The following is a 22,492-nucleotide window of genomic DNA, read 5'->3' on the forward strand; positions in this document are numbered from 1 at the left end:
GTAAAGGAGTTTTGGTAACAATAGTAATGACTCACATAAATACTGGTCTTTGGACCCTGGGCAAGTTACTTAATCTCTCATTTCCTCAGACAACTCTCTAAGCCTATAAGTTTCAGAGAAGGTGTCAACCTGAATTGGTAGATTGATTTTCCTCTTCTGGGAGTTCACTATTGTCAATGAAATTGCAGTTGTACTCCCTAAGCTCAGTAATAACTCAAATGTATGTGGTCCCTTATATATATATATATATATATTTTTTTTTTTTTTTAGGCAATGGGGGTTAAGTGACTTGCCCAGGGTCACCCAGCTAGTAAGTGTCAAGTGTCTGAGGCCGGATTTGAACTCAGGTCCTCCTGAATCCAGGGCCGGTGCCTTAACCACTGTGCCATCTAGCTGCCCCGGTCCCTTATATTTTAAGGTCCTTTTCCTCCCATAACAATTATGTAAAGTCTAGAGTAAAAGTGTCATTAATACAGATGAGGAGATTGGATCCCAGAAGTTGTAAAACTTGCCTAAGGTTACATGGCTAGTAAGTGGCCAAGCTGAAACTGAAACTAGATCTAGATCTTCTACTTCTCAAGTTCAATATTCTCTCTACAATATCATGTAGAACATACCCCTTTTCACTTCAGAACACCACTGAATATTGGGAGAGACTCAGAATTATCCACTCCAATGTGCATCCTTTGAGGAGTTGTGGCCATAAGGTACTGCTAAATAGACAAAGTACTATTAATGTGGAATGATGGGGTCAGGGAGTCTTTCTGATCAGTCTGTCTTTCCAGGCGAAAGCGGCGTAATTTCAGCAAGCAGGCAACAGAAGTCCTGAATGAATATTTTTATTCCCATCTGAGCAACCCTTACCCCAGTGAAGAAGCCAAAGAAGAGTTAGCCAAGAAGGGCGGCATCACTGTCTCCCAGGTGACTGGCCTTCCAAGGGCCTGAATGGGGTGGAAATGGGAAGGGACAGATAGGAGGTCCAGTTGCAACCATTTTATCAGTAACTCAAGTCTGCCGAAAAATATTGTCAAGCAAATGGGAAGCTTTTAGAATAGAAGGAAGAGAATTCAAGAATTAGGAGAGACCTCAGAGGTCAGCTAATCCAATCATTTTTACATTTGTTGAAGAAACAGATCTAGAAATGTCCGGTCTTTCATGAAGATGTAGTGATATTTTTCTTTTTTATAATTTTGTAATAGAATGATTATTATAGCCATGTAGGTGATATTGATTATGAGAATAATCATAACTGAAATTTACATAGCACTTTAAATTTTGAGATGTGTGAGATAATCTATAAAATGCTTTGCAGCCCTTTAAAGTGTTATGTATATGCTGGCTATTATTATTATTACATATATTAGCTCATTAAATCATTATAACATCTCTATAAGGTAGATATTGTGGGTGGTTTTGTCCCCAGTTTCCAGAAACTGAAGCTCAGAAACATTATATGACTTGCCTACAGTCACATACCTTTTTAAGTGTCAGAGGTCAGATTGAAATTCAGGCCTCCCTAACTTCAAGTCAAGCACCTTTGCCATTCTGTCAGTTCATGCTGCTGGCTGTTCTTTTACCTCTTTGACATGTAACAAATGATCCTTATCTATAGGAAAATGGGTAAAGTGGCATGTTGTCTGGGGCAGAAGAGGCAGCTGACCCGGACACCACATTTGTCTCATAAGTACCCAAATGAAGCCTTACTCTTCACTTAAATCAGCACACACTTTCTGGATGTAAGTGGGACAAAAATCCTGGGGACATGCTTTAATAACCCTCTGTCTGTCCACAGGTGTCTAACTGGTTTGGCAATAAGAGAATCCGGTACAAAAAGAACATGGGGAAATTTCAGGAAGAAGCTAATATTTATGCAGCAAAGACAGCGGTGGATGCAACTACTGTGGTGGCCCAAGGAAACCAGGCCAATTCCCCATCCACACCTTCCTCTGGTGAGTAAGGGCCATTCTACCAGAGCTGGCCAGGCTTGGCTCCTGTGCAATAGCAGCTGCCTCCAAGTACGTTCTGGTCCTGTAAGATAGCATATCTTTCTTTGCTTCTGGTTATTCTGTTTGACCTGGAATGAGACATGCTTGTTTGTTTAAGGATGAGTGATTTAATAGGGTAAACATCAAAGCTCTGGGCTGTGTGGAAATGCTGCTGCTCTCTCTCTTAGAACAAGTAGGTGAAAGAACTGAGATATACCTTGTAAAGAGGCCCAAAGCCCCTCTTCTCCACCCTGGGCTTTTAGTGACTGTTCACGTGCTCCTTATTGGAGGCCCTTATCTGAGCTGTGAGGTTTCTGCTGTGATTTGGTGGTAAAAATAAAACACTTGATTAACTTGGGGCCTTGGGTCTTTCCTGTGCAGCTATTTCACCCGACCTGCCCAGTTAGAGCTGGCATATCTAAACTAACAGCTCTAAACAGAAGTGAAGGCTGGATCCCAGCCCAGAAATGCCTAATAACTTCCTGCCAGACTGCACTGAACAACCAGGCAGATGTATTGTGTCTATCCTGATTCTTTCTGCCTTTTTCAGGCTCCTCTGGCTCTTTCAAGATGACAAATTCTGGGGACTCCTTTTTAAATCTACAGTCACTGACCTACCAGAGCTCCCCAGTGGGAGCCAGTGTGCAGTCACAGGTGAGTCTGGAGACTTGTCATCTGCACTTGTCATAATGACCTCAGGAAGAACTTTTCTCTAGAGATTTAAGACTCTCTGTTGTTTAACCTTTAGGACGTGGAAGGAAAAGTCACAGATTTTGAAACAATTTATTTCAGACATTTTTCTGATTACTAGAAATCATAGCTTTATTAATTCCGTGACATTTTCCACTCTGTATATTTATGTTTACAAAGCTAATTTTCCAGAAGTAAGTTATTTCTTCTAGAAAACATGCCTGGAATTTGCCTAAGTGACCTCCAGGTGGGCAGCAGTGTTTGGAATATGTCCTTGTGGTGTAGGAAGATAGGTTTGGATCAATCAACTAATGTTCTCTTCACCTCCACCTCTTAGAATCCCTCATCTCCTTCAAGAGACCTGCCACTTTCTGCGTGAAGCCTTTCCTCATCCCCATAGCTGTGAGTTCCTTCCCTGTAAAAAATTACCTTGCACAGTTAGTTCTGCTACACTGCAACATTCCTAAACATCACCATGCTAGGCAAAATTGTACAATAAAAACCACAGGGCTTATGGGAAAACAGAAGTCAGGAGCAAAAATTTTGTCCATGACACATTAAAAGAAAAGATAGGAACTAAATCAGAGTGGTAGCACAGTTATATACATGTGAGGTGGTTATGAAATATATAAATACCACATTAAATAACAGTGGTGTCTGTGGCTGAGTGCTCCTACTTGGCTTAGAGCCCTGTTCCCATGGTGTCCACACTGACAAAGTTTGAAATAAGTTGAGCAGGCTGAAATGCCAGTCCTTGGGAGCCAGAGGCCATGGAGGAAAGTGCAGCGTGAGGAGATGTGGTACAGACCAGCCCTTCTCCACCTGCTGTTTCTCCTGCAGAGGATAGACCATAAATATGGCACTTGACCTTGAGAAAGACCAGAGGTTTGCTCATGGAAGTGAACATCAGAAGGGTTGCAGCTTGTGAGTTATTGTGAAGCAGTACAGTTTTCTGCATTCTCACTGTTTCTTTCAGATGAAATCATGTACAAGTAAACACAAAATTCACATTCTGCCTAAATTATTCCCTTATATATCAGGCACATTAGAGCAAATTTGCATTTTCAAAACAAGTTCTTAAAACAGAATTGACCGTTTTTTATATATTTTGTTATAGGCACATGTCATCTACCCTGATAGAGTACAAGTTCCTTGAGGGCAGGGATGATTTTGCTTGTGTCATCATATCTCCTGTGCTTAGCGTAGTGCCTAACACATAGATGCTTAATAAATGCTTATCAGTTGATTGATTGATTGAGTAGTAATTATTTTCTTGTTTTTTTTTTTTATATGTGTGTGTGGGGCAAAGAGGGTTAAGTGACTTGCCTAGGGTCACACAGCTAGTAAGTGTCAAGTGTCTGAGGCTGGATTTGAACTCAGGTCCTCTTGAATCCAGGGCCAGTGCCCTATCCACTGTGCCACCTAGCTGCTCCCGAGTAGTAATTATTTTCAAGGCATTGTTTTCAGCATTATGGACCATTAGAAGAAACAGAATATAGGACATGTCTTCTCAAATAGTCCAATAATTGTTTGAGAAAATGACATATCTAGAAAGGTAATATTGATGCTACAAGACAGTGGGCAAAAAACCAGGTGTGGACACCCTCTGAATTAAGAGGAGGGAGTTATCTCTTCAGCTAGGGAAATAGAGAAAGTTTCATAGCGGAGGTAGCCTTTGAGGATGTGCATAATTTCACTTGGGGTCGGGGGAGAATGTTTGGGGTAGGAAAATTCAAGGTATGGGTAAAAGTAGACAAGTTTGGTGTGAGCAAAAAAAGGTTTCTTGAAGATGGACTAACCAAAAAGGCTGGGGAAAGTGAGCCCTCGCAGTCCCCTTTCCCCAGAGAATTTAGATCTCATCTTGTAGGCAATAGGAAGTTGTTGGAGGCTGCTAAGTAGGGCCAAATATTTTATAATGCTAGGTGTCTCCATGTCACTTCCTGCTCAGAAATCTTTAATGGCCCTCCACAGAAAACTATAGACTCCTCCCCCAGCACTCAGAGTAGTTCTATACTTAACCCACTCCAGCCAAGCTGCACTGCTTAGCTGTCCCCAAACTTGATTTTATGAAACCTCCTGCTTTCATGACTTTGAACAGGCTGTCTGCCATTCCTCCTTTCTGCCTTCCTTTAGCTATTTATGGGTTGTCTTTCCCAGTAGAATGTCAGCTCCTCAGGGCCAGGGACTGTTTGCCTTTTGTTTTTCTATCCCCAGGGCAAAGCACAGAACCTGGCACATAGAAGCACTTAATGTCTGATTATTTTGTGGGATTAAAACAGTATGACTGGGGCAGCTAGGTGGCGCAGTGGATAGAGCACTGGCCCTGGATTCAGGAGGACCTGAGTTCAAATCTGGCCTCAGACACTTGACCCTGGGCAAGTCACTTAACCCCAATTGCCTCACCAATAGGCAAACAAACAAACAAACAAACAAATCAAAAAACAGTATGATTAGAACATCACTGTAGCAGGAATATCCAGGAGAACTGGGACAGGTCTAGAAATGGACTGACCAGACTAGAGGGTCTAAGCTGGGGGTAGGGGGATGGAGGGGTAAGGGGGAGTGTCAGTGAGGATAAAGAGGAAGGGATGTAAATGTAAAGGACAGCAGTCAGCTGGTTAGCTACATAGTGAGGTAAAGCAAGGAGAGGAGCTCAGAATTCGGAGCTAGACGGGCTGCATGTGCCTCAGTACATCTCTGGACCATTGGAGCAGTGCTCTGTGAAGTGGAGGTGACTGATGGGACACAGCCCCAGGAGACTCTGGAGGGAGACATGGGGGTGAGGAGAAGAGTCCTCTTTCCTCTCAAAAGCAAAGAAAGAAAATGAATGTTAAATATAAATATTTAGAAGGAAAAAAGATGTATGAGCCTGGGCATAGGATCACAGGCAGGAGATGAAAGGTGTCCTGCCTATGCAGGATGGATAGCAGGTAGACTGCATGAGGGGAAATAATGTGAAATCAGTTTAGAAAGAGAATTTGGAGCCAGATTTTGAAGACCTTAAATTCCAAAAAAGGGAGTGTATGTTTTGTCCTAGAGCCATAAGGATGGCAGCTTCTGGATGAGGGTGGGGTAAGAATGGGAATGTGACATGGTCAGACCTGTAGAAATAGCTTTTTGGCAGCTATGTGGAGGCCAGTCAGGAAGTGAAGACAGCCTAAATTACTGTGATGGCAGTGTGAGTAGAGATGGGGAGGGATGTGGTTTTTTGTTTGTTTTTGTTTTTGGAGCCAGTCAGGGTTAAATGACTTGCCATTGGTCACTCAGCTAATAAGTGTCTGAGGCCAAATCTGAACTCAGGTCCTCCTGACTCCAGGGCTGGTGCTCTATCCACTGGACCACCTGGCTGCCCCTTATGGGGATGTGTTTGTGGAGGCAGATGAGGTCACTAAAAAAGTGTGAAGAAGGAAGACTCAGGACAAGAACCCTAGATGATACCTGTGCAAAGTTTATGATCCACTAAAGGGACACTGAAGAATGGTTAGATGCGTTAAGGGAGAGGTGTTATGGAAAACCAGGGAGGAGCAAATATTCAAAAGGTGGTAGTGGTTAACAGGGTCACACACTACTGAAAGAGTGGTAAAGAAGCATGAGAATTGAGAACAAGGCATTGGTTTTAGCAATGACTACCTCCTTGGTAACCCCGGGGGAGCAGTGGTTAGAAGTTAGATCATAAAAGCTTGAGAACGAGTAGGGTGTGAGAAAGTAGAGGAAATGAGTATGGAGAGTGAGACAGAGAAGTGAAACAGACCTTTGAATGTCTGACCTCTAAAAACAGGAATTTGAAGACATCAAATATTTGAGGGGTTATCACTTAGAAGGATTAGCCCCGTCCTCTTTGGTTCCAGAGGGCAGAACAAGGAATAGTGGGTGGAAGTTTCAAAAAAGACAAATTTGGGCTTCATGTAATCAATCCACAGCCAAGCACTGGGGATACCGACACAAAACTGAGACAGCCCCTGCCCTTAAAGGGCTACAACATGCACGTATCTAACTATCAACAACATAAATAAAAGGTCATTTTTTTTGAGAGAAGATTGTAGTGACCAGTAGAATGAGAAAAGGCCTCATGGAGAAGGTGGTGCTTGAGCTGAGGTGAGATGGGAGTGCCTCCCAGACCTGGGGTGCAGCCTGGATAAAGGGAAGACGACCATTTTGGCTGGATTGTAGAGCGCATGAAAGGGAAGATTAATTGGAGCCTTCCGATCCCGGGGGTGATAGGGAGGGTTATGGAGCAGAGGAATTTGAAAGAAAACGTCTCTACTTTGCACATTTTAAGCCAAAATCTGCCAAGGAATAATTTTAATGAAGAAATGTAAAAAGCATTAAGTATTTATCTGGATCAGGTAGTGTGCCAAGCCTTGGAGATCCAAATCTCTGCTACCAAGGTGCTTACATTCTAATAAGGGAAGACAACATATAAAGTACAATGTTGATTGAGGTGGAGGAACAGGGGTTAGACTGAGAAATCACAGGAATGGTGAGTGGGGCCCTAGGTCTCCAGAAAAGGTCCTATCCAGAAATGGCTGTTATTTGTTAACAAAGAAGCACCTTCTCTCTTCTGACACTGCCACAACCCTGCTACAAGCTCATAATACCTCATGCCTGAACTGTCGCCATAGCCTGATGATTGGTCTCCTTGCTTCAAATCCATTCTCCATTCACCTGTCAAATTAATCTTCCTAAAACATGGATCTGACCGTCATCTCCTCCCCGCCTTTAGTAAACTAAAGTAAATAGGGGCTGCCCATTACCTCCAGGATCAAATATAAAATCCTGTTTGGCATTTAAAGACCTTCACAATCTGACCCATTCCTACCTTTCCAGTCCCCACCTCCACACTGTGCAATCCAGTGGCCTGCTTCCTGTTCCTCCCACAAGATACTCCATCTCCATTTTCTGGACATTTTTACTGGCTGTTCCCCATACCTGGAATACTCTCATTTCTGCCTCTAGGCTTCCCTGACTTCCTTTAAGTCTCACTTCCTCCAAGGAGCCTTTCCTGATCCCCCTTAATGCTAGTGCCTTTCCTCTCTTGATTATCTCCAGTTTATCCTCTATATATCTTGTTTGTACATAGTTATTAACATGCATTCTCTCTTATTATTATTAGACTGTGTGCTCCTCAAGAACAGGGATTGTCTTTTGCATTTTTTTGTATCCACAGTGCTTGGCACATAGTAGGCACTTACTAAGTGCTTATTGAGTGACTTAGAGGTACAATTTGAGCTTCTTCTGTTAATTGCAGTTCCCTCTGACCCAAGCAATTTCTATTTTCAATCTTAATAGTATACATGAAACAAAAGACAAAATTCCACATACTTTAAGGGGTTTTGATTTATTGTAATGTTACCAATTACATTCTCTTAAAATCTTTCAATCTGGCCAAAGGTGAACAAAGAAAAACCCCTCAACTGGATTAAACAAAAAGACATTAATTACCACCCCGACTTTGATCACCAAGACCAAAAAGAAATTCCCACCACCTGGCTTTGTTTACAAGACCAATTCTCTGAATTTCAAGGAATCAGGATCCCTCCTTGAAATTGAAATGTGAGGTGGCAGCCTTAGGATAAGGGATAGAGAGCTGCTTTTGGAATCAGGAAGACCTGCTTCTGACACACACTGGCTGTGTGATACTGGGCAGTTCCCTTAATCTCCCAGTGACTAAGGCAAGGTACAAACCTGCATTTGTAGAGGGATTCCCCAAACCTGTGAAATCCTAGATCCAGGCCCTATCCCTATTCCATTTAGGAAAATTAATTAGGTCTTTGATTCAAGTGAGATCAAGGGCTTCAGATGAAGACATTGTCATCACAGCATTTTTTTTTCTAGCATTGCTGAGGCCTTAGTGTTGTATGCTTCTACAGAAATGACATGATCAGACCTGTATTTAGAAATAGCACTTTGGCACCTGTTTGACTTGAGGCTGGGACAAGAATTAGGAGATTGTTGCAATAGTCTAGGTGAAAGATAAGAACCTGAACTAGCTATCCAAAAGTAGAATAGACTGCTTGTGGAGATAGTGGGTTCCTCCTCATTGTAGGATTTCGAAAGCTGGACAAATACCTATAAGGGATGTAGTGGAGGGCTTAGATGACCACTGAGATCTCTTCCAACTCTGAAATTTTGGCCTGAATTTTAGGGTAGCATTTTGAGAAAGTATTAATTTTACACAGAGTTTATTGCCCTCAAGGAAATTTATATTCCAGAGCAGAGCTTTTATTGGCGGGGGGAGGGCCAGGGCAATGAGGGTTAAGTGACTTGCCCAGGGTCACACAGCTAGTAAGTGTCAAGTGTCTGAGGTTGGATTTGAACTCGGGTCCTTCTAAATCCAGGGCTGGTGCTTTATCCACTGCGTCACCTAGCTGCCCCCGAAAGTATTAATTTTAAATGCAAACATCAATGTACAGTTTCAGAATTACAGAATCTTAGCATTGAAAGGGAATTCATATTTCTTTTTTTCTTTTTCTTTTTTTTTTTTTAGTGAGGCAGTTGGGGTTAAGTGACTTGCCCAGGGTCACACAGCTAGTAAGTGTTAAGTGTCTGAGGCTGGATTTAAACTCAGGTACTCCTGACTCCAGGGACGGTGCTCTATCCACTGCACCACCTAGCTGCCCCTGGGAATTCATATTTCACCTAGTTCAACATACCCAAACTGGAATTCCCTATACAACTGGGCTTGAGTGAGAGAAAACATATTTTTACTAGAGACCTTGAATTGCTTTCCACTATTGCTTAATGAAAACCTGCCCTTCCCTTAGGCCACAATGGAAAACACCTTACTCAGTCTAAATCCATCAGTAAAAAGATATTTGTACCTTCCCCATGGAAACAAGGGGGAAGTAAGGTAAAGGAAGACATAGAGAGCCCAGCCCTCTGCAGTTTTCTTCTGCTTGTGTTGTGGTCCCCTATAGGGTGTGGAAGCTATAACTATTTCCAGGGCCTTGGAATTACCCATCTAGCCCTCACCTGGACAGAAACACCTTTCTATGAAGATTACATGACCTCTGAGGGCCCTCCCATCTCAAGATCCATGATCCTAGAACTTGTGGTTTTAGGAGACTCTGGGGGCATAGCAGTTTTGAGAATAATAACCATTATGTAAGGCTTTAAGGTGATAGATCTTGTTTCATCCTCACAACCTGTGAAGTGCTATTATTATCCCCATTTTATATATGAGGAAACAGACTAAGAGTTACACAGTTTAGTAAGTGCCTGTGGCAGTACCTGTATTCAAAGTCAAGTTTTCCTGATCCCAAATCCAACACTCCATCCACTGCGCCACCTAGCTGTCACTTTCCTTGTTACATATCTATTATGCCTGGTTTGTAGACATCATTGGAAAGATTATCATTTTACTGTGGGTTTTCCCCCTTTGAAATGAGCCAGAGTGTATGATGTGATGAGTGATCATGTTGGGTATTGTTGCAGATGGATTCTTTACATCATGTTATACATCAGACGGGCAGATACGACTCCCTTGTCGGAAACCCTTTGTATACAACGCAGCGAATTGATGTAAGTGACCAGAGTTTCAGAATAATTCATTAAAGTTTACAAAAAAAGGATTGTATCATCTCTGGTGCAATATCTCTCTAAGACTATATGTGCAGATCAAATATCCTCTTTGGCTCCCAAATACACATTCTCAAACACATCCATCTCTCTTTCTTCAAGAGAGCTATTGGCATATCCAGCTGGGAAATTGGTCTTTTCTAGCCAAAAATTAATCCATAATGTGGTTCTGGTTGCTAACCTATTCCCCTGCTACCCATTAAGCAAGTATGACATACTTAGCTTTCCTAAGGATTATTTGTGCTAAAGTATAGTGGTATCGACAGAATGAATTCTGTAGGGAAGACCCAAAGATGTAACTTAGAAGTTCAAAAGCTTATAAAGTAATGGTACCTGGTTTTTAAAAGACCTGCAAATATCACTTCTTAGACTGACTTTTCCTTTGTAATACAGATATCTATCTTGTAATCCTGTAATATCTCTTGATATCCTGCATGGTCTCCTTTCTTTAGCAAAAACCCTAGGCTCTTACTTTGCTTTTCATTGGAATTTTCTCCCTCTTTATTTAGCATTTGCTAAATAAAAACTTGATCCTTTGCTTTCCTTTTTAGTTATTGGTGTTTGTGAACCTATCTTACTAGATGCCCAGTATAAAAAGTCAAAGCTGAAGGTGTATCTCAGTGGCCTAATATTAGGGCTACTGGCATTGCCAAGATAGGCTGCTGGCTCTTCTTTAGGTACTCTGTTTCTTCACCCAGAAAAGTCCAGCCTCCCTGGGTGTCAGATTGGTCTTCTTTCACAAAAAGCTGATTGCAAGAACTCCTTCCTTATTTTCTGAGCCTCACAGTTTATGGCTGGCCACCAGACCATCAGTCCAGTTACAGGACTGAGGAGTGCAATGCTGGATGTGTTGATCTGAAGGAAAGGAGAAAAGATGTTAATGTGCACATAGCATAAGGGTCTCATTGAACTGATCCTGCCCCCTCCCAGCTCTGATCCCTAGGCAGGCAGACACTACACTGCTGACCCATGATCAGTCTGCTGTCCAAAACTCCTCTTCTGCTTTCCTCTCTTCATTGATCTTCTCTTTATTTCCAGACAAATGGCAGCTGGCAGGACGCTACCACTCCATCATCTATCACTTCACCTGCTGGGGACCCCGGCAGTGTTAATTCAGATGCATCTAATTAAGTTTGGGACCTATTGATGAGAGGAAAGAGGTCATTGGTGTAATTTGTCATGTTTGCCAATATTCTTATTTTTACAACTTGACACACAGCTAATTACCTCAGAAAACCTGGAACCAATAGAAGATTGTGATTACAGTGACACCTCTCTACCTCTCAACCTAACACATTGGAGTTACTTTTTACTTAGATCCATCGGGATTTAAAATGATTTGAAAACCTGTTTCCTCTTCCTAACCAAATTCATTTTTTAAATAGCAATTTTATGGTAAGAATTTGAAGTGTCTCTTTTAGGACTTGTCACAAATTTTTCAATTAAAAATTTTGACTTATTTTAATTTCCATGTCCTTTTTTACTATGAAATTTTTGTTCTAGGTGATAGTTACTAACAATTTAAACCTGTATTGTACTTGTACACGTTCTGTGTATTGTAATTTTGTATAGGGAAATAAATTTTTTGTTAACTCAGATTCATTCTATGAATTCTGAGCTAATCGACCTGAAATAAACATAACTTTACCAAAACTTTTATTGGGATTTACAATAAGTAGAAAGTTACATTCTGTATTATTTCATGTAGTTCTAATTTCATGTCTTTGTAAATTCAGACTTCCCTGTGAATAGGTTTGTGCATTTCTGGAAATATTGATACAAATCTACCGTTTTCAGTTTAAAATTTATCAAAGAGAATAAAGTTCCAAAGCCTTTTTCCTTCCTGCCTTTGCTGAATCTTCTCTTATGATTGATGGGTGTCTCTGACCTCACTTCACCTGGCTTCCCTGACTTCTCTTACAATGACAGCAGTGGGCAAACTGGTTGACAGTGGTGCTTTTTGGCATGTTGATACCAGTGGCCAGATTAAATGTCAGTGCCCCTCTGAATTGCCATGAACCTGAATCAGGTAGTCTAGTCTTACAGCATAACTGGAGAGGGGCAGAGATGCAGAACAGTTGGCAGGACAACTGATGTGAGTCTGCAGCTGATTGGAGTGGAGTTAGGAACCTGAGCTGGCCCTTTCCTCTGCCCCCTTCCTCCATACTTGGCTCTGGAGGCCTTTGTAGAAAGAAGGCTAGAAAAACAAATTTACTCAGTTGAATCAAGCATTTATTAAAATGTGCGAGGTGAAAAACACACCTTGGGAGCCAAGATGGCAGAGGAAAGACAGTGAGCTCTAGAACTCATGACACAATCACTCCCAAAAAACATCCAAATAATGCCATAGGACAATGCCTGGAGCAGCGAAACCCACAGAAGAATGTGCTGAAATCATCTTCTAACCAAGAACAACTTGGAAGGTCTGAAGGAGGGAGCTACTGTGGTGAGACAGGAGTGGAGCCCAACCCCAGTCCCAGGAAGGCCTCACCAGAGAAGGAGACCTCCAGAGCCTCTGAATCAGCTGAAGCATCAGTGTCATCTGGAATTAAGCTCACAGTCTGATGAGAGGGCTGAGCCCTTGGCAGGGGGGAGACTACAGGGGTCTATGCTGGTGCTGAGGTAGAACTTAGGTTTTTCACCCCTGCTAGGAACCTGGAGGTAGGCTTGAGTAGCAGTGGCCCAGGTAGGGGAGGGGCACAGGTTCATAGGAGCTGACAACTACAACACACAAAGCTGGTTGATTATCAAATTGGTCTGGGGTCATCTACAGACCAGGGAACAGGCCAGGTGAGTGAAGAACCTGATCTTCCTTAAATCATACCAACTGGGACTTCTGAAGCTTGGGATACTGCAGCCTAGAAACAGTGTCCCACTTTAAGGAGCTAAAAGTCAAGTAAAAGAAAGGCAAGATGAGCAGACAGAGAAAAGTGAGGACCATAGAAAGTTTCTTCAGTGACAAGGAAGATCGAGGTGCACCCTCAGAGGAAGATGTTAATGTCAGGGCTCCTATATCTAAAGCTTCCAAGAAAAATGTTAATTGGTCTCAGGCCATAGTGGTGCTCAAAAAGGACTTTGAAGATAAAGTTAGAGAGGTAGAGGAAAAAATTGAAAGAGAAATGACAGTGATGCAGGAAAAACATGAGAAAAAAGTCAACAGCTTGAAAAATCAAATTGGCCAAATGGAAAAGGAGGTACAAAAGCTCTCTGATGAAAATAATTGCCTAAGAATCAAACAAATGGAAGTTAGTGACTTTATGAGAAACCAAGACACAATAAAGCAAATCCAAATAAATAAAAAAATAGAGGGCAATGTGAAATGTCTTCTGGGAAAAACTGCTGACCTGGAAAATAGGTCTGCCAGGAGAGATCATTTGAAAATTATTGGTCTACCTGAAAACCATGACCAAGGAAAGACCTTAGACATCTTCTTCCAAGATATTCTTAGGGAAAATTGCTGATATTCTAGAAGCAGAAGGTAAAATAGAAACTGAAAGAATCTACCAATCACCTCCTGAAAGAGATCCCAAAAGGAAAACTCCTAGGAATATTATAGCCAAATTCTAGAGCTCTCAGGTCAAGGAGAAAATATTGCAAGCTGCCAAAAAGAAAGAATTCAAGTACTGTGGAGCCCCGGTCAGGATAGCACAAGATCTAGCAGCTTCTACATTAAAGGACCAGAGGGCATGGAATATGATAGGAAATGGAATATGAAAGGAATTGGGATTACAACCAAGAATCACCTACCCAGCAAAAGTCAGCATAATCTTTCAGAGGAAAAAGTGGGACTTTAATGAAAAAGAGGACTTTTAGGTATTCATGATGAAAAGACCTGAACTGAATGGCAAATTTGACTTTCAAATACAAGACCCTAGAGAACCATAAAAAATTAGAGTTGGGGGACATACCTGGGGTCGTGCAGTGGGTGACTGTCTTGTGTCTGAGGCCGGGTTTTGTCTGGGATCCCCCTGGGTCTAGGATGGATGCTTTATCCACTGTGTCACCTAGCTGCCCCATGATGACATCTTTAGGGTTAAATCGAGGGATGAGGGGGATGCACTGGGGGAGGGGGAAGGGCAGAGGTGAAATCCTTTATGAAAGAAACAGGAAAAGGCTTATGGAGTGGGGAAAGAGGTGGGAGAGGAGAAGGGCAGTAAATGAATTTTATACTCATCAAAAAAGGCTCAAAGACCTCAAACTCATCAGAGTTGCCTCAAGGAGGGACTAACACACACCCAACTGGGTGGAGTAATCTATTTAATCTGGGCAGTGAATGAACCTATAAATTAAATTTTCTTGCAGGGCAGTGAGGGTTAAGTGACTTGCCCTGGGTCACACAGCTGGTAAGTGTCAAGTGTCTGAGGCTGGATTTGAACTCAGGTCCTCCTGAATCCAGGGCTGGTGCTTTATCCACTGCACCACCTTTGGACTGCACAGCCACACTGTGGCCTGTGGCTCTTCAAGGCACTGATCCATGGTTGTCCATGACTGGTGGAAGCATACTTAAATGAGCCTAACACTCATCAGAATTGGCTCAGAGACTTCAATCTCATCAGAATTGGCTCAAGGAGGGAATAACATACACACTCAATTGGGTGGAGTAATGTCTCCAACCCTGCAGGAAAATAGGAGGTGAAGGGGATAGAGAGGGGTTAAAGAAGGAAGGGCAGATTGAGGGAGGGGACAGACAGAACCAAATCCCTTTTGAAGAGAGATAGGATGAAAGAAGATGGATAATAGAATAAATATCATGGGGAAGGGAATAAGATGGAAGGGAAACAGTTAACAATAGTAATCATGAAAAAGAAAAGGGGGAAAAATTGTACAAAAAATACTTATAGCAGCTCTTTGTGGTGGCTAAGAATTGAGAATCAAGGGAATGTCCATCAATTGAGGAATGATGGAAGAAGCTGTGGTATATGATTGTGGTGGAATGGTCTTGTGCTATAGGAAATGACAAACAGGATGATCCCAGAAAAACCTGGAAAGACTCATGAACTGATGTATAGTGAAGTGAGTAGAGCTGGGAGGACATTGTGCATAGTGACAGCAGTATTGTTCAATAAGCAATTGTGAATGACTTAACTACCCTCAGCAATGCAATGATCCAAGACAATCCCAAGGGACTAATGATGAAGCTTACTATCCACCCCCATAGAAAGAACTGATAAAAAGAGCACTTGTGGATTGTACATATATAACCTGATTGCAGTCTTCTGGAGGGGGGAGGAAAGGAAGGGAGGGAGAAAAATTTAGAACTCTAAATCTTATGAAAATGAATGTTGAAGACTACCCTTACATGTAACTGGAAAAAATAAAATGTTGCAAAACAAGCAAATAAATAATGTGCGAGGTGATAGGAATGCAGAGACAAAAATGCTCTTGAGGAACTTAGAATCTAATCACTTAAAATATATTTGGGAGAGACAACTCATACAGGAGGGTTCAGCTGCATGGTGGATGAAAAGACCCACAGATGTAGACGATGTAGGAGGAGAACAAATGGCAAGGTTTGATGATCACCTCATTCATTCCACTAGCATTTATTAGGCACTTAGTATTAGTTGCTGGCCAAGTGGCTACAAAAGGCAAAAATATAGTCTCTGCCCTCAAGGAACTCACATTCTACTGGAGGAAGTGACATAAAAAGAACTGTACACACAAGACATAGATATAGATATATATATATGTATGTATGTATGTGTGTGTGTGTGTATTGGATGTATTTACAGTGATATGGGAGATAATCCCAAAGGGAGGCAATGTCAATGGGGAGGACTGGGAAAGGCCTCCTATAGAGGCTGTATCTTTAAAGAAAGCCATAGGCAGAGGTGAGGAGGGAGAGCACTCCAGGTATGGAGAACAAGCAGTGAAAAGGCACACAGTTGGGAGAGTGAAGTGTCAGCTTTGAGGAACAGTGAAAAGGCTCTGGATTAACAAGTTGTAGAGGGAAGACAAATGTAAAAAGACTAGAAAGGTAGGAAGGGAGCAGTCTGTGAAGGGCTTTGAGAGTCAAATAGAGGATTTTATATTTGATCTTGGGGGTAATAGGGAGCCATTGGAGTTTTCTGAGTAGGGGGTGGAAGGACTGGAGTGGAGAAAGACAAGGCAGGGAGACCAACCACAAGGATATTGCAGTGGTTAAGGCACGAGATGATGAGTCTATACCAGACTGCCAGCCATGTCAGGGGAGAGAAGATGTATTTGAGAGATGCAGAGATAGTCAGCATGACTCTATAGATTGGATCTATAGAGTGAGTGTACTAAGAGTTAAGGATCACACCTACGTTTGGAATCTGGGTAACTGGGAGGATGGTGGTGCTCCAAACAATAATAGGGAAGTTCAGATTCTGTTTTAGATATTTCCAATTTGAGATGCCTTGGGGATATCCACTTCAAGATATCTGAGGAGCAATTGGTGATAAGAGAATGGATGTCAGGAGAGAGGTTAGGGCCAGATGTATAGATATTGAATTGTAGAGCATAGAGATGATATTTGAACCTGTGTGAGCTAAATGAGATCATCAAGGAAGCCATTACAGAAGAAGAAAGGAGCCAAGGACAGAATTAAAAGACACCTGCAGTTAGTGGGTGTGACATAGATGAAGAGCCAATCAAAAATGAGGCTGAGAAGGAGAAATCAGGAAGAGAAACAGGAGACTGCAACGCCACAAAAACCTTGGGAGGAGAAAAGAGTATCCAGAAAAAGTGTAATCCAAAGTGCCAGAAGCTACAGAAAGGTCAAGAAAGAGAAGAATTGAGAAAATTTAGCAATCACAATATTTTCTTTCTTTTGGTGAGACAATTGGGGTTAAGTGACTTGCCTAGGGTCACACAGCTAGGAATTGTTAAGTGTCTGAGGCCGGATTTGAACTCAGGTCCTCCTGAATCCAGGGCCGGTTCTCTATCCACTGTGCCACCTAGCTGCCCTGCAATTACCATAGTATTGATGGGAAAAAAGGATGTTGGCTACACTAGAGAAGTTTCAGAGAAATGAGATCAGAAGCCAGACTGCAGAGGTTTTAAAATGAAGAAAGAGGGGTGAAAGTGGAAGCGTTGCTTGTAGATAGATGGCTTCCTAAAGGAGTTTGGCTGAGGAGAGGAGAGATATAGGATGCTAGTGGGGAGGGTAAGATCAAGTGAAGGATTTGGGATTTTTTTTTTTTTTTTTTTTTTATAAATTTTCTTTTCTTTTTTTTTTTTTTAGTGAGGCAATTGGGGTTAAGTGACTTGCCCAGGGTCACACAGCTAGTAAGTGTTAAGTGTCTGAGGTCGGATTTGAACTCAGGTACTCCTGACTCCAGGGCCGGTGCTCTATCCACTGCGCCATCTAGCTGCCCCCGGATTTGGGATTTTAAAAAATATATTTCCCCCAGTTACATGTAAAGACAATTTTTTAACATTTATTCTTTTAAATTTTGAGTTCCAAATCTTTACTCTCTTTTCCTTACCTCCCCCCTCCCTGAGACAGTCAAAAATTGATATGGGTTACACATGTTCAATCATGCAAAATATATTACCATATTAGTCATGTTGTAAAAGACACAGACCCAAAGGGGGAAAAAAATCAAAGTGAAAAATAGTATGACATGGTCTTTTTTTTAAGATTGGGGAAGACATGAGTGAATTTGTTAGGCAACATGGAAGTAGCCAGTGAACAGGAAGAGACCTAACATTGGATGTGGGGAGGGAGGGGCTCAATCTGCTGAAGACAGGAAGGAATGGGATTGAGGATACAAGTAGAGGAATTTGCATTGGCAAAGAGAAAAGTCACCTTTTTTTTTTTTTGGATGAGGCAATGGGGGTTAAGTGACTTGCCCAGGGTCACACAGCTAGTAAGTGTCAAGTGTCTGAGGCCGGATTTGAACTCAGGTACTCCTGAATCCAGGGCCGGTGCTTTATCCACTGCGCCACCTAGCCACCCCCAAAAGCCACCTTTTTAAGAGAGACCAGAGGGGAAAAAAAGAACTGTGGAGTATAGATGCTGATTGAACCATACTATTTCTTTTGTTTGGGTGCTGTTTTTTTTTTCTATTTTGAGGTTTTGCATCACTGCTCTGATTTTTTCTCTTGTAACAGGATTAATGCAGAAATAGGATTAATGTTATTATGTGTATATATATATATATATGTGTGTGTGTGTGTGTGTGTGTATATATATATATATATATGGATATATAGATATATAGATATAACCTATATCAGATTACCTGCTGTCTAGGGGAGGGGAGAGGGAGGGAGAAAAATCTGAAATTGTAAAGCTTGTATAAACAAAAGTTGAGAACTATCTTTACATGTAATGGAAAAAATAAAATACCTTATATGTAAAAAAAAAAAAAAAGAGAGAGAGAGACCAGAGGGGCAGTTAGGTGGCACAGTGGATAAAGCACCGGCCCAGGATTCAGGAGGACCTGAGTTCAAATCTGGCCTCAGACACTTGACACTAGCTGTGTGACCCTGGGCAAGTCACTTAACCCCCATTGCCCTGCAAAAAAAAAAAAAACCTAAAAAGAGACTGGGGTGAAACCAGAGATAGTTGAAGATGTCTGCCTGATGTAAGATAAGGAAAAGGGAGACTTTGGGGAATCTCTTCGATTTTTTTCAGGGAAGTATGAGTCAAGGTCCTCAGCTGAAAGGGAGTAGGGGCAACTAGAGGAGTAATAAATAAGGTTGTCAATAAACATTGTGAAGTTACTTACTGTAAGTACATAGAGTGTATTCACTTTGAGGAGTGGAAGGATAAATAGGTGTAAAAGGATTGCCTTGCTATAGTAAAAGGCCACTTAAGATTACTGTGTGTAACACATTTGTAGCAGACCCAGTCAACAATTTTTGAGACTTGAGCTCTGTTCAGCAGCACATAAATTGGAGTGAAGAAGTCAGTGTAGATCCAAGTAATCCAGGGCTTGGGTTTGTCAAGGCATGATCAACAACAGTACAAGGTGGCGAGTGGTTCCAGTGTAGAGTTGAAGTGATTCGCCATGGTTCAGGATAGTATAGCTGATGAATGGGGTGATAGCCTGGCAAAGAACTGAGGGGCATAAAAGTTGCAGATTATGGTGAGAAAGAACAGGGTTGGGGGTCATAAGGTAGGAAAAGATGGAGTGATAGAAGGTTATGACCAGATAAAGGAAGTTCAGAGTTTCTAAATATGAACATGGAACCTGTGGGTGATGACGTTCAAGGGGTGTGATCATCTGCTTAGAGGTAGTTTGTAGGAGTAGGTCATGTGAATTGAGTAGATTGAGGAAGTGAGATGGTATGGTATTTGAAGGAGTGTATTAAAATCTCTTAAGATGAAAGCAGGAGTTGGGGAGGAAAGAAAGATGGAGCCAGTCACTGAACTTATTGGAGAAGGAAGAGCATCCTGGGGGGGTGATAAATAATTATAAGGATTAGATGATAAATCTGAATACTACAAAACTCAAAGGAGTGGTTGCCAAGTGATGGCAGGAGAGTCTGGAAGTGGCAAGAGGGGTGCAAAGAATATCCTGATTCTTTCACCACAACCAGTGAGTAAATCAAGGGGCAACCAACACTGGAGAGGGTGGCCAGGATACATAGTGTCATCAGGAGGGAGCTCAGTCTTGGTAAGCTTACTCAGAAGTGAGAAAGGAAAAGGATTAAGAAGAAATCAGGTTGGGGGCAGCTAGGTGTCGAAGTGAGCCCTGGATTCAGGAGAACCTGAGTTCAAATGTGACCTCAGATACTTGGCACTAGCTGTGTGACCCTGGGCAAGTCACTTAACCTTCATTGCCCTGCAAAAACAACAAAACAAAACAAAAAAACTCCAAATATTGTCATGAAGAGTTGGACACAACTGAAATGACTGAACAACAGGAAAGGCAGAATTGGGAGCCTGAGGGTCTAGGAGGATGGAGTTGCCCTTTACAGTAATAAAAAAGGCAGGAGGGGGCAGCTAGGTGGCACAGTGAATGAAGCACTGGCCCTGGATTCAGGAGGACCTGAGTTCAAATCCGGCCTCAGACATTTGATACTTACTAGCTGTGTGACCCTGGACAAGTCACTTAACCCTCATTGCCCTGCAAAAAAAAAAAATTTAATTTAATTTAAATTAAATAAATAAATAAAGGCAGGAGGGGAGAGTTAAGGAGAAAAGAATGCGTCCAATTTGGACGTGTCGAGTTTAAGATGTCTACTGGACATCCAGTTTTGAAGTATCTGAAAGGCAGTAGGAGAAGAAAGATTGGAGGGCAGCAGAGTTTAGGGCAGGATAGGTTAATTTTGGAATCATCAGCATAGAGGTAGTCTTTAAATCCATGGAAGCTGATAAGATCAGCAAGTAAATACTACTTCTTGGAGAAGAGAGCCCAAGACGGAACCCTGAGGGACATTATGGTCGGAGGGAAGAGGATCTAGCAAAGGAGACAGAAGGAGCCGTCCGATAGGAGGAGAATCAGGAGAAAGTGGTGTCCTGAAAACCTAGAGAGAAGAGAGTATCAAGGAGAAGATAGCGATTAACAGTGTGAAAGCCTGCAAAGAGGCTGAAGGGAATGAGGATTGAGAAAAGGTCACTGAATTTGGTAACCAAGAGCTCCTCAGTACCTTTGGAGAGAGCAGTTTTAGTGGAAGGATGAGGTCAGAAGCAGGACTGTAAGGAATTTAAAGGAGGGAAAAAGAAGAGAAAGTGGAGGCACCTGTTGTAGACAGCCTTTTAGTTACCAAGGGCAGGAGAGACATGAGACAATAGTTAGCAGGAGAAGGATCAAACCGAGAAGTCTTTAGCAAAGAGGTTCTATGCTGATGGCTTAGATCCAGATAGACACGGGGGTCCCTGGGGCAAAGACTGGTGTTTGGAAGTGGGTTGTCTGGGTCAGGTCTGATGTGGGGCTCTCCAGCAAGTCTGGAGAGGAGATCAGTGGCCTTAGATTGGGACTCAGGCAGGGTTCCCTGGGAAGGCTTCCTGTAAGGATTATAATTGTTGATTTCTAATTTAATATCCAGGTAGTGTGTCCCAGTCATGTCCCAAATGTTCACATGGACTCTTTGTGCCCAACCTGTGGCAGAACATTTCAAGCTGGTATTGGTCTAATACACTGTAGACTCTAACATAGTAGTGTCATTTTGGTCCTCTCTGAGAATGAAGGAGACCAACCAAACAGTCATGTCAGCCCAGTCGAGCATAGAAGGCTTGGAGGGGCCTTGCCCACCTCCGGTGAACAACAGGGAGAGTGCCTCGCCTAAGGGTCTGAGTACAGCAGAGATTCTGGGTAATCCCTCACTGAGGTGGAGATAGGGGACAGTAAGAAGGAGAAGGGAGCTTTATTAAGAAAGTTGGGGGGACAGCTAGGTGGCACAGTGGATAGAACACTGGCCCTGGAGTCAGGAGGACCTGAGTTCAAATCCGGCCTCAGACACTTAACACTTACTAGCTGTGTGACCCTGGGCAAGTCACTTAACCCCAATTGCCTCACTAAAAAAAAAAAAAGTTGGAAAAGAAAGATCCTCTGGGGGTAGGGATGGGGGGTGTCTGAATAGAGCATGGGAGTACTTTGTATTAAGCCTGAAGAGGTAGTCTGAGCTTTAAATGACAGAGAAGTTCTATTTTGTCCTATAGGTAATAGGGAGCCACTGAGCTATTACCATACTATATTATAGTATATATTATCATGCCATAGTATACGATAATGTATGCTATGGTATATGCTGTAACATAGTGTATATGCTATATTATATATAGTACATTATACTATATCACTGTAGCTAGACTATAGGCAACAGCTTCTTGAGCAGGGGATTAGTTCTAAAGAACTATCTCTTTGGCAGCTGTCAGGATAGATGGGAGTGGAGCAGGATTGGCGGCAGGGACCAACTGGCAAGCGATCATCGTAGTGCTGCAGGCAAGAGGTGATGAGTACCCGATAACCGGTTGGAACAAACTCAAAGCCCACCCACCTATTGCAAAAAACTTTCGATGTCTGGGGCCAGAACTGCTCTGACTTGCTCTGACTTACTCTTCTTCCTCCCACAAAGCCCCTCCGTCCGTCCGGATCCAGGAATGCCAGAGATGGGCGGGTGATTCGTGGTTAAGGATCCGCTCTAGTCTTGCAAGTATCTCTGGGTACTTCGTAAACGTCATTAACACGTCAACGCTCCCCAGGACTTTGCCCATGAGCAGGACGCTTTATGCTAGAGTTGTGCTTTCTGAAGTAATCTTTTGAGGAATGACGTCAGCTGTTTGGCTGGGGTTTTGCGCCATACAACGCAGGCTTTGCATC

General features: G+C 42.3%; 1 protein-coding gene and 1 long non-coding RNA gene across 5 annotated transcripts in view; one reads left to right on the top strand and one right to left on the bottom strand.

Annotated features, from left to right (window-relative positions):
* Positions 1 to 12,079, top strand: part of PBX4 (PBX homeobox 4) — a 54,811-nt gene extending 42,732 nt beyond the window's left edge. Inside the window, exons 5-10 of one of the 3 annotated variants that reach the window (XR_006356375.1) lie at positions 786 to 921; positions 1,793 to 1,949; positions 2,536 to 2,639; positions 3,013 to 3,077; positions 10,110 to 10,196; positions 11,292 to 11,327. Coding sequence is in view for 2 of the 3 variants with exons in the window: in XM_044003113.1 (XP_043859048.1) it covers positions 786 to 921; positions 1,793 to 1,949; positions 2,536 to 2,639; positions 10,110 to 10,196; positions 11,292 to 11,384 (577 nt within the window). In the remaining variant the exon portion in view is untranslated. Of the gene's footprint in view, positions 1 to 785; positions 922 to 1,792; positions 1,950 to 2,535; positions 2,640 to 3,012; positions 3,078 to 10,109; positions 10,197 to 11,291 lie in introns of all 3 variants that reach the window. The other 2 variants (XM_044003113.1, XM_044003116.1) reach the window with 2 other exon arrangements.
* Positions 8,014 to 22,452, bottom strand: LOC122754644. Of its 2 annotated transcripts, none has more exons than XR_006356376.1 (3): positions 22,229 to 22,452; positions 11,221 to 11,393; positions 8,014 to 11,108 (listed from the first exon to the last, which is right to left on the bottom strand). It is a non-coding gene; the product is annotated as an uncharacterized LOC122754644 (long non-coding RNA). The 2 variants fall into 2 exon arrangements; XR_006356377.1 differs by having other exon boundaries at positions 22,170 to 22,452.
* Positions 22,453 to 22,492: the final 40 nt, after the last annotated feature.

Source organism: Dromiciops gliroides, chromosome 1 (genome assembly GCF_019393635.1).
Source record: "Dromiciops gliroides isolate mDroGli1 chromosome 1, mDroGli1.pri, whole genome shotgun sequence".
Taxonomy (NCBI): domain Eukaryota; kingdom Metazoa; phylum Chordata; class Mammalia; order Microbiotheria; family Microbiotheriidae; genus Dromiciops; species Dromiciops gliroides.